At 40.8% G+C, this 10,935-nt stretch overlaps 1 protein-coding gene across 2 annotated transcripts; it reads right to left on the reverse strand.

The window, feature by feature from the left end:
• Window positions 1-311: 311 nt before the first annotated feature.
• CASP6 (caspase 6) lies at window positions 312-10,935 on the reverse strand. Of its 2 annotated transcripts, none has more exons than XM_039710659.1 (8): window positions 10,296-10,935; window positions 8,620-8,661; window positions 7,810-7,852; window positions 5,972-6,121; window positions 5,467-5,543; window positions 4,844-5,019; window positions 2,563-2,719; window positions 312-1,953 (listed from the first exon to the last, which is right to left on the reverse strand). In XM_039710659.1, exons 1-8 carry the CDS (start codon window positions 10,324-10,326, stop codon window positions 1,715-1,717), a joined length of 915 nt encoding a protein of 304 aa, XP_039566593.1. In that variant the 5' UTR covers window positions 10,327-10,935; the 3' UTR covers window positions 312-1,714. The 2 variants fall into 2 exon arrangements, with proteins under 2 accessions (XP_039566593.1, XP_039566594.1); XM_039710660.1 differs by having other exon boundaries at window positions 1,715-1,953; window positions 5,972-6,118; window positions 10,296-10,897.

The raw sequence follows: 10,935 nt of genomic DNA on the forward strand, positions 1-10,935 counted from the left end.
AGCAAAGTTCTTCTAAATATTTGTCAAATCTCACTAGTACAATGGAGGCTGGTAATTCTTACTGCTGGTAAAATGACAGAACAAGGACAGCCTTTTTAGTACCATTTACTATAACATAACAGTAGTCATAGGATAATAATTTCTGCATGGAGTAGTAAAGATTTTTTTCCTGAAATTACGGTTTCCTTTTCCCTGGTCTGTGCATTGACTATTTGTGGCACCATAGATGAAGTTTAGATTAGCATGACAATTAAGCTTTCTTAGTAAATAGTGCTGGAAAAGTAAGGTATCTCAAACTTGCTATAAAATAATTTATGTTTCACTGTTGCATTTTATTGAAAGAATTTATCAAAACATTCAAACTTACATGATTTATACACTTGTTTAAAAGAAGGTGTAGTAAGATACAGCATTTATGACTCAGAACATTGTATATGGAAAGACTTAACTAAAGCAGAACCAGTAAACCGATTATTTTTTTTCCACGGGAAAGTGGATTAGAGCTGGAAAAGTAAGGTATCTCAAACTTGCTATTAAATCATTTATGTTTCACTGTTACATTTTATTAAAAGAATTTATCAAAACATTCAAACATAACATGATTTATACACCTGTTTGAAAGAAGGTGTAGTAAGATACAGCATTTATGACTCAGAACATTGTATATGGAAAGACTTAACTAAAGCAGAACCAGTAAACCAATTATTTTTTCCCAGGAAAGTGGATTAAGACACTTTGCTCAGTTTGAGTTCCCTGTTGATCCTCAGAGGAACAATAATGCTAAAAAAATATATATTATTTGGTTCAAGTCAGTACCACAATTACTGCAGCAGTAACAATGCTGTGGTGACCATGCACCATCACTTTTATGTACACAATGCCAGAGGTATGGCTGATCTTCTCCATGGCCAAGAGGAGGCCTGATGCAACTTAAAGGCCTGAAGCATGAAGGTTTGCATCTGTTATATTTTGGAGAGTTGCCTAGAGCTGTCCAGCAGCTTTAGCTTTAGAGAAATGGACAAGACAAGCTCGCCCTGAGCAAACTGTACATGGTCTTGTCTCATTACTGCTGTTTTTCTCCTGAGGATGCAAAGCACCGGCAAATTGTAATTGTATCCCAAGCATAAATTTTATTCAAGTAAAAGGAAACCCTTTATTAATCAACCCTATTTGATTAATCCTGTATTAATGCCAGTTGTACTCAAGGAATTAAGTTCCTTTTTAGTGTTGCAAGAAAATTTTTAAAATGTTTTAAAAGCCCAAAAAAGCTACAAAAGTTGTGGATTCTGCTGTCTGCATATTTAAAAAGATGTCCTACAAACCATATTCCCTGTAAACTCTGCTCTAGGAGCAAGAAAAGTTAATCTAATAGAACATTTAGAAATGTTTTGGAAATAGTAAAGTGTGCCATAGTTAGATGGCAATCAAGCAAGAAGCTTTTAAGAAAAAAGTAGTCTGGAGCATCAGTTTCCATAAAATCTGAGCACCTTCTAATACTCTGGCACCAGTCAACTTCTCCCATATTCCCTGAGATGAATTCCCTGGTGTAATTCTAACTTTAAAACTGCTTCAAGATTTTAGAAACTATTAGATATACAAACTGTAACATTTGATCCCAGTGATGTTGCAGACAGTCTTGCAGAATATTATGTCTCCTCAACTAAGATGGTATTCTTTGCTCTGCAGGAGGTAATAGTCATCACTGCTAAATAATCTACTTAGATTTTGGATGAAAATACAATTTTTTAGTTAACATTGAGGCAAAACAAGGAATCTGTTTTTTCCCTATAGCATTAATATCTTTGCACATATCTACTCTGCGATATGATACTTTCCTGTTAACAACAGTAAGAAGTTCTGTGAACTCCAAGGAAGCTCCATGCTTCCTAAGGGTCTCACACAAATCCTGGATGTACCAGGAGCCATTCAGAGTTTCACGATGAGAATAGTAGCCTACAGTAGAAAAAGAGCATAAAATTACATCCAAATGTTAGTAGTGGTAACCTCTTAGAAAAATATTTATGAGAGTCACTGTTTGCCAGCTACCATCTGTAAGGAATTTACTAATGGGTCTAAGTCTTACTTTGCCAATTAAACTGCAAATTGTAGATGGGAAGTGGCTTTGGTACGACTTGTGGTGCTCAGCTAAGAGCAACATGATTCAGGGACTGGTAGCTTACAGGACTGCATCTCTACTTCATAAGAGAGCAGATGGGATTGAGGACAACATACATGGGGGGACTGGAGAGAACAGCCATGTAGTGCAGGGAAATTTTTAAACCAGCAGAATCCTGGAAAAGAGATGGATGTTGACTGTCAGGAGGCAGCTCAGCTGCAAGATTGATGACAATGTTTTTGTTTGGCAAATTTAATGCACCTTGATAATTTACTTTCACTTCTTCTTTAGCACATAACATGCTTTCCCAGACAAGTTGCTACTTAACAGACATGTAAATCAGATTTACATGGAACTGTTCTCATTTTTTGGACTGCAAAATGAAGACATGTTCAGGGCTGTTAGAGTGAAGTAACAGACACTGGATGTAAAATATCAGAACTCACCTTCTGCCACAGAGTAGCACATGATAAAGTCTGCACCAGCAGGCAGAGTGTAGACACCAGCTGCATCCACTTCAGTCTCATTGACAGGGGATTCACTGCTGTTGTCTGTTGAGTCGTGAGCAATGACTGCATCATCATGTTTGTCGCCTCGACAGGCCTGTTGGTGAGAAGTGTGTTACGCCTGCACCCCTGCTGAGCTCACTGTTAATAGGATAATTCTGACACTAACCAGAGGCACTTCTTTCAACTAGGTGTGCCACATTACCATGGCTCTGCCTTCAGAAAGACACGTTTATTTCTCTGTCCCTTAAAACGTTGGGGACAAAGTCCATTGAAAGCTCAAAGATGATCTCAGAATCACGAAGACTGGAAGGGATCTCTTGAGATATCTAGTCCAGCCCCCTGACTCAAGTAGTGTAAGCTACAGCATGCTGTCCAGGACTACGTCCAGTCAGTTTTTGAGGATCTTCATAGGTGGAGACTCCACAGTCTGTATGGGTGACTTCTTCCAGTGTTTGACCAACCTCACAGTAAAAAAAATGTTTTCTTGTGTTGAGATGAAATTTTATGTGTTTTAATTTGTGCCAGTTGCCTCTTAACCTGTCACTCAGGTACCACTGAAAAGAGCCTGTCTCCCTCTTACTCCCTCCCACCAGGTGTTCAGAACATTGGTAAGATTCCCCTGAGCCATCTCCTCCAAGCTGAACAGTCCAGCTCTCTCAGCCTCTCCTCACATCAAACATGCCCCAGAGTCCCTTAATCATCTCTGTGGCCCTTTGCAGGACTCACTCCAGTAAGTGCATTTTTGTTGAACTGCGGAACTCAGGACTGGACACAATACTTCAGAGGCAGCCTCACCACTGCTGAGCAGAGAGGAAGAACTGCCTCCCTTACTGGCAAGGCAGTGTTGAATTACTGCTCTGAAGCACAGCCATCATTACATGCTGTTACACTCCTGCTCTTAGTGCAGTCTCAAGTGTGTTTGTTGAGGGAAGGTTTTTTGTGAGAAGTCAGTAGTGATCCCACTATTGTCAGTGGTGCAGAAACATTCCATGGAGGATAACAAGGTGAAAACACACAAGATAGAAAGGAGCATTACTTCAGAACTACCACTAAAAAAAGAAAAACATAAAGAATCTTCTTTACAGTGATAAAGTTTCATCTTCATGTTTCTTCTGATTTTCAGAGGTAGTTGCTATGCCAGTTGTGCTGGAAAAGATCTCAGCTGATGAACTAAGTTAATTAGCTTTTTGATGAGTATATATCATAAATGTTTCCAAGTATTACTTACTACAATTGAAATATGAAAGTATTTTTTCCATCTTTGGCACCAGGTTAAAAAAAAAAAAAAGAAATCTGAATGAGTCCTAATGAAGGGTGAATTAACAATATGATGCTTCTTGCAGCAACCCCGTACCCTTACAAGGAAGCTTGCATTTGGGAAAAAAAAAGGTCATACTTAGAATTACTCTGTAAACTACTACAGTTACAATATGCTGAAGGCCAGGCTCATATATGAGTTTCCTTATTGTAATCTGGATAAAGATGGGATAAAGCCCTGCATGACCTGGTTTGACCCCATAACTCTGCTTTGAACAGGAGCCTAGACCAGAGACCTCCTGAGGTCCCAACTTTCATTCTCCTGTGAACCAAGGAAAATAATAGGAGATTATATATGGTCATTTTTTGACTACTGAGCAGAAACAGTATTCCTGAGACAATAAAACCTTAATTTGATTCTTTGGATTCTACAGAGATGCCAAGTATAGGTCATAGACAAAAAAACCCAACAACCAACAACAACAAATGAAAATCATCACCACCACAAAAACCAACCAACCAAAAAGTCCCACAAAAAAAAGAAAGCAGTCAAAAAACCCAAACATAAAATCCAACTTCACTGAGGATCAAGTAAAGGGACTTGCCTGGAAGGAAGCAATGAAACTGGAAGGAAGCAATGAAAATACAAAGGTTAGATAGCTTTATCAGCTTAGTCTTGGACCAATAGGAACTGAGCTGAGGCTGCAAAAAACCCTGGTACTGCCTTGTCTGCTATTAAATACACACTGACAGTCTATCTGACACATGTTTAATTTGTGTTTCTTTTTGTAAAATTACTTATTAAAACAGCTGTTAGTATACAATACGGTTTCTAATAAAAAGAGAAGAATCCTAGTCTTAAAAGCCTTGTGGAAAGGCTGCATCGGGAAAACTGACAGCTGTATTGCAGGAAGACACAAGTCAGTGTTAACTTCACTGAATTCAGAAACAGACATCTTACCTGAATGATAAATATCTTTGGTTTTCCTACCAAACTCTGGCACTTGTCTCCTCTGAACATGTCTGTGATTGTCTGAATTTTGATTTTGTCATCGTATGCATAAACGTGACCATCCTCACCGTGGCTCAGGAACACACACACAAAGCAGTCAGCATTGCTGTGGTCCTCCCTAGAGGCTGAAATAGTCGAGTGGTGTTTAAATGACAAAACAGTCATATCCAGGTCATATTCAGGTCTAAAAAATATTGTACATTCATATCATATCCTTGAATCCCCAGTCAGTCATTTTTCAAATGGATGCTATTTTCAGGAAAAGCCATATTGTAGGGATTTCAATGTGCATTGATTCAACCTGGCTGAAGGGGCCCTAACCATAAAAAGAAGAATGTAATTACCTTCTCCCAGCTGCACGTACCATCTTAGAGCTTTTAGAGACTTAGTTCTCTCCACTGAAGCTTCACTTACATTGCAGTAAAATAATTTTCAGTCTAACCTTTACATGCTTCTAATGTTAAATTGCTTGTGCACAAAAATTTATTTTAAATAAGATGAATGGAGAGGTTGGAAGAAAAGGTATCTGGGAATTCTGCTGCAATAGATATAACCAATACACAGTCTCTTACCTTCATAAATTTTCTTCTGCACATCTTCTACTTTCAGATCATCAAAAAGTCTGACTTCAAACCCAAGGTCTGTCAAACTGTTGTTAGAACAGATCAGTGTTAGTAAAATTTTTGCTCAAATTATGTATCAATTGCTACCAACTCAGTTTCTTTTCCTGTGGGGGAATTAATATTCTTGTGCATATTTATGAAGAAAACTACTAAAGTTGATTTTGAATTCAAACTGTTGTCAAGTACAGGTCTAACACCTAAAGTTACTTCCAAGAGTTTGTCCAAAGAAAGCTCTGGACTCACAGGACTTATGCCAGCAGTTTCTGTCACCTAAAAAAAAAATGTGCCTTGAAGCTTTTTAATTATGGCTTTCTTCATTCAAGTTGCATAGGTGCTATGTCTGCAAAATCTTCTGGTCTCTATTTAAACACAAGATTTTGGTAACTCCTTAATTTGACCACGATTTCTAAAGTTCAGATTTTTTAAGGGTTAGTAGAGCAACCAAGTTTCTTACCTGCGTTTCAGATTGTTTCTGTCTGCCATAGTCCCACGTCTGTCGTTCAGCTTTAAATGCCAAAAAAAGTGCTCGTGATTGAAGATCAATGCAAGTCCTCTTCTTTGATGGTTCATTTTGTACTCCACTGCAGGATCAAGTGATTGTCTGCTGCCACAGAGGGAAAACATTTTTGGTAATCGAGCCCGTTTCATTAGTTAAGGCACATAACAGTGCATTTCAGACATGGCTCCAATTCTCCATGTTATGTGTTTAGCTAAATATTAACGTAATTGGATAGTACACAAGTACTTATTTGGAATTGTAGCTGTCTGTGATTTGCTTCAAGTTTTTCTAAGTAAATCAAGTGCTGCACTGTAATCAATAGACTATACACTGGGGATGAGGTGCTAAGTGTAGTGTATCTTGCAAAAGGAGAACAAATGTTTGTTACTTACCCTAATGAAATGAAAGCCATAAAGCTATGACAATTTAATTTGACAAGTTGAGAAGTTCATCTAAGTTTTTAGCAACCAGCCCACAAAATCCTGAAGCTGAAGGACGAAGGTCTTAAGGAATAAATGACCAACCCAGCTTCTAAGTAGAGGACTTTATTATGGCAACAAACACATAGAATACCTGTGTGTTTTGAGAGTAGCATTCTGCAATTTTATTGGTTTATGAGCAAAACACAGCATAGGATGTGTGACAGCATACTCTGGACTTGGCTGTGGACCCAAAAGACCCTAAGTGTTGACATGGCTGTAATTAGAAAGACAAAGCTGACAATTTTTCTGCTTTTGTTTTATTGGTGCAGAAAACAGAAACTGAAACACTTCTGGCAGCAGCGCTGGCAATAGACAGGTCCAGAGTTCGAGGTACACGGAATGATAGTCCAGGTCATGCTGCCCTAGGACTGGCTCTGGTCAGAGCTGCCATGTTAGTACTTTCTTTCATGCTATGGAATATTCAGGTTTGGTGCAATTACAGGAGAAAGTTGCTTAGAATATTTGCCTGCAGATGTTGATGATCAGAGTTTCATCAGCAAATGTTTTTGTTTCACAGCAAAATTACCATTGTTACCTGTAGACTATCTCTGCTTCTCCACTTTGTTATGAGAATCCCCTTAATGAAACACATTTTTGTAACATATACATAAGAATTCAGACAGAGAACAGGAATTTAGGATGACTGTTCAAAGTCAGGGAGATTTAACAATGTGGGCTGGATAACCAATAAGAGAAATTGGGTGCTTTATCACATTCTTCCCATTCTGAGTATCAAACATGATAAAATGCAAAGATTATAAATTTTAGCCTTGTAATTATGAACAATTTCACCTGTACCAGAATTTTTTCAGATTCTGGCAATTTCTCTTCCTTAGGATTTGGCTAGGTGCATGGCTAGTGGGGATTTTGGACAGCTTGGTCACTGCGTCCTGTGAATGACCATTGAAGGATGATGCCCTAAATAGGTCTTTCTCTACTCAGCTGTATGGATGAGGCAAAGTTATCAGGCAGGTAGTTTACTGTTTTCTGGACTTTCATGGAATCACTGTTCCATGGTCCATTTCCCCTCCTTCCAGAGGAATACATTCCTGTGTTACAACCTTAGTCTGTCCAGTGGCTTCTTAGATTGTGATGGTCTTTGCACATTGCCTACAATAAAAAGAGAACACTCCTCATGGTCCCTTCCACATGCCTTCACATCTGCAGCTGGTGTAGCTAAAACTACAAACATGCTTTGTAAGTGGGTGGAGTTGAATCAAATAATTCTATCAAATTCTTAACAAAAATCAGAAAACCCTGCACTGACCTCAGTCCCTTGGGACATCTCTGTTACTGCCACCAGAACTTTACCTTATAGTGAGTGCATCTACTTCTGTGATGTTCTCATTTCCATCTGTTAGAGAAATCAAAAAGTTATTTAGCCACAAACTCATTCATTAAAAACAAACAAAACCAATTTGAACTTATGCATCCAGCCTTAAAGTTTAGCTGTTAATGTGAGCCAAAAGCTCATTCACACATCAGGTAAGTAGGCATGCAGGTAAACAGCCTCATTAGTTTTTGTCTGCACCCACAGCTTTTGGAGGTTGTTCTGGAAGTTCTGACTCCAGCAGTCTAAATTTCAGGTGGTCAAGATATGAATATTTTCTATCTGTCTGTGTCTCTGTACCTATATAAACATATTCAGAGATTATGATTTTATATAACTAACTAGCTCGGTGTATTTTTAAACGAGACTAACTCAACAGTAAAAATCTTACATAACTTAAAAATATATTGGTGTTTCTTTTCTTTCAGTAATGCTGCTAATACAAAGCTGAGCATTCTCTTTGGGGTTGGATGCAGCACAGGAGTCACAGTAGATAGTGTAACAGCTGTTGACAACTGAGAAGATGCAAGACTGAAACTTTTTCTTCTACTGAACTCTACAGGCTTTAAGTACCTCGAATACAGAATGGACATAAAAGTAACAATGTGGGAACAACAAGGAACATGTACATCTTGGGAGTGTGCAGAACTACAGACTTGCAGATGGTTAGGCTAAAATCCTTGTTCCTCTTACTTAAGCATCTCAGTGGGCTATTAAATCACTACTACTACTACTGGTAGAGACTAACTACCACATTATCCACATTATAAGAACTGTACAGGACACTGTACCTGTGGTGGGTAATATAGGTCTGCTATCCAGCTGGACATGGCCTGCAATTATAAAAAGAGTCACATGTACATGTATTTTGCAAATTACTTTGCACATACAATACTAGCTCTTCACATCTCTTTTTCAAATATTATTAATGCTTTTTGCAAAACTAATGTATTGATAGAGGACAAAAGTTCTTGCGATCCACTCCCCCTGAAACAGATCATTAAATTTTATAGTCATCAAAGTTTAAGACAGAAAATGTAGACACAGGAGGACTAGAATTCCTGGGTGACAGAAAACTAGGAAAGATGGTTTTCCTGTTAATTTAATCCTGTTTAGTAACTTCCTAGTCTTTGGTTTTTCATTGTCGCTCTCGTATCGCAGCTTCATTCACAAATACGCTATTTGAATTATCATGATTTATGAAAAGTTTTCTGTCTTACACAGGAACAAGCTTGTTCTAAAATCTGGTTGATACCAACGGGACTACTTGTCTTTAATTTTGTGAAGACGGATTGCTTCAAAGGAATCAAAAATCAGGTATGGGTTAGGTTACACCGGAATCTCACAGCATCTATCCCTGGATGCGTTTCTGTCTCATCAGGTCTGCCATCAACACCAAAGGGCAAAGCACTTAGAAATAACCGGATGGCACACAAAAGAAGTCCCTTTCAGGCAAGCTGCATCTCCGGGAACCCAGCTCCAGTTTTGCTGCCCTGACTTCTCCTGCCCTCCAGTTACCCGCCTGGGACCTTTCCCGCTTCCCTGTCCCGCGGCCGTGCCGGGAGCCGGAGGGGTTTTCCCCTGCGCGGCGTGCCCTGGATGCATTGCAAATCCATTTCCTCGCTGGCCGGCCTTTGCCTCGCACCTTCCCCGTTCCCCTCCTCCTCAGGAAGGAAATGTTATACATACATATTATAATACTGGATTTTTGCAAGTATTAAATGGATTTTAGATGTGTAATGTTAAAGCAACTTTGTAATAAAGATACAGGGTTTTTTTCTGTTGTTAATTAAGCTTAGTGAAATAGCTGTTATAATATGCTTGTGTTAAAATGCCTGCTTGGATGGGATAACATCCGCTGAATATATAAAGAAGACACCTGCTACAGATGTGCCAACTATCAGCACTCACCATCTGAAGACAGTGTGGAGCAGGGCCTAAAAACTGGAGGTGTTAAGAATGGACTAAAACCACACCCAAGGAATCCACATTCTCTAAAAAGGTAGACCCAAACTGAACAGTTCATGGAATCCGTAAACTAGTTTGGGGGAAAAGTTTACTATGCATAGTTGTTTACGAATACACGACAGGCTGATGCAATAGATGTAATGGCTGATTTGAGGAGTATCCCCGAAGGTAAGTGTAGTCTTGCCTGAGGGCCAATACGCACCCGGCCGTAATAGCCTTTGCTCTATGGTCTTGTCTCCTATTGTCCTTTGTTAAGCTTTTTTCATTTTCACAGGAGAGGGAACGTGTTTTTCACCGAAAGGACAGAAGCAAAGCCCCGCTCCCCGTGAGCTCCCCTCCGGGCAGCGCTCCCGGCGCTCTGGGGGAGCTCGGGCGCTCCGGCCGGGCAGCCCCGCTGGCCCCGGGCCCGACATTCCCCATCCCGCTCCCGCTCCGCGCCGGCTCCGGCAGGAACCCAGCCCTTCCCGGCCCTTCCCCCCGCGCCCCGCCGCACACGCACCCGCCGGCGGCCGCCGCTCCGAGCCCGACATCGCGGTGCACCGAGGCACGGCTGCACGCCGACACCGCCGAGCCTTGCCGCTCCGAGCCTTCCTCCCGCTCGGCCCGCCCCCTCGCCCTTTGTTTCCGCGGCGGCGCCTCCGCCAGGAGGGGCGAGGGAGGGATCGGGAAGCGCCCGGCTGGGTGCTGGAGTGCGCCCAGTGTTTCCTGCGGCGATACTTTACTGACCGCGGTCGAGTAACTGCGCCGGCTTGTACAAAACCATCGTCCTGAAATGTGGTGAGAGCCTCCCGTGTTCACTTGGTTTAAATTTTTCAAAACTGTACTCGAATTCCCATTTCAGGCCCATAGTGTTTTCTTTCCTGTGCGGCTCCTGTTCCTCAAAGTGCGCTTCCATTCGGGCACCCACACACGACCTTTGAGAAGTGTGGATCATTCTGCAGCTTCGCTCTGTTCTCCCTTCAGCTCTCTTTGATGGTTTCGGAGCTGTGTGGCGAGTGACAAGGTGTTGACGAGAGTGCCCCGGTGTCTTAACGAGCATTCCCCAGCCGGGAATTATGCGGCACTTACCGGTCACCGATCAATTGCGTAACAAACAAGTTTCTAAACCAAAGCCAATGACAAAACCTCATTCTTCTGTA

Source organism: Passer montanus, unplaced genomic scaffold (genome assembly GCF_014805655.1).
Source record: "Passer montanus isolate IOZ18808 unplaced genomic scaffold, ASM1480565v1 scaffold23, whole genome shotgun sequence".
Classification (NCBI taxonomy): Eukaryota; Metazoa; Chordata; class Aves; order Passeriformes; family Passeridae; genus Passer; species Passer montanus.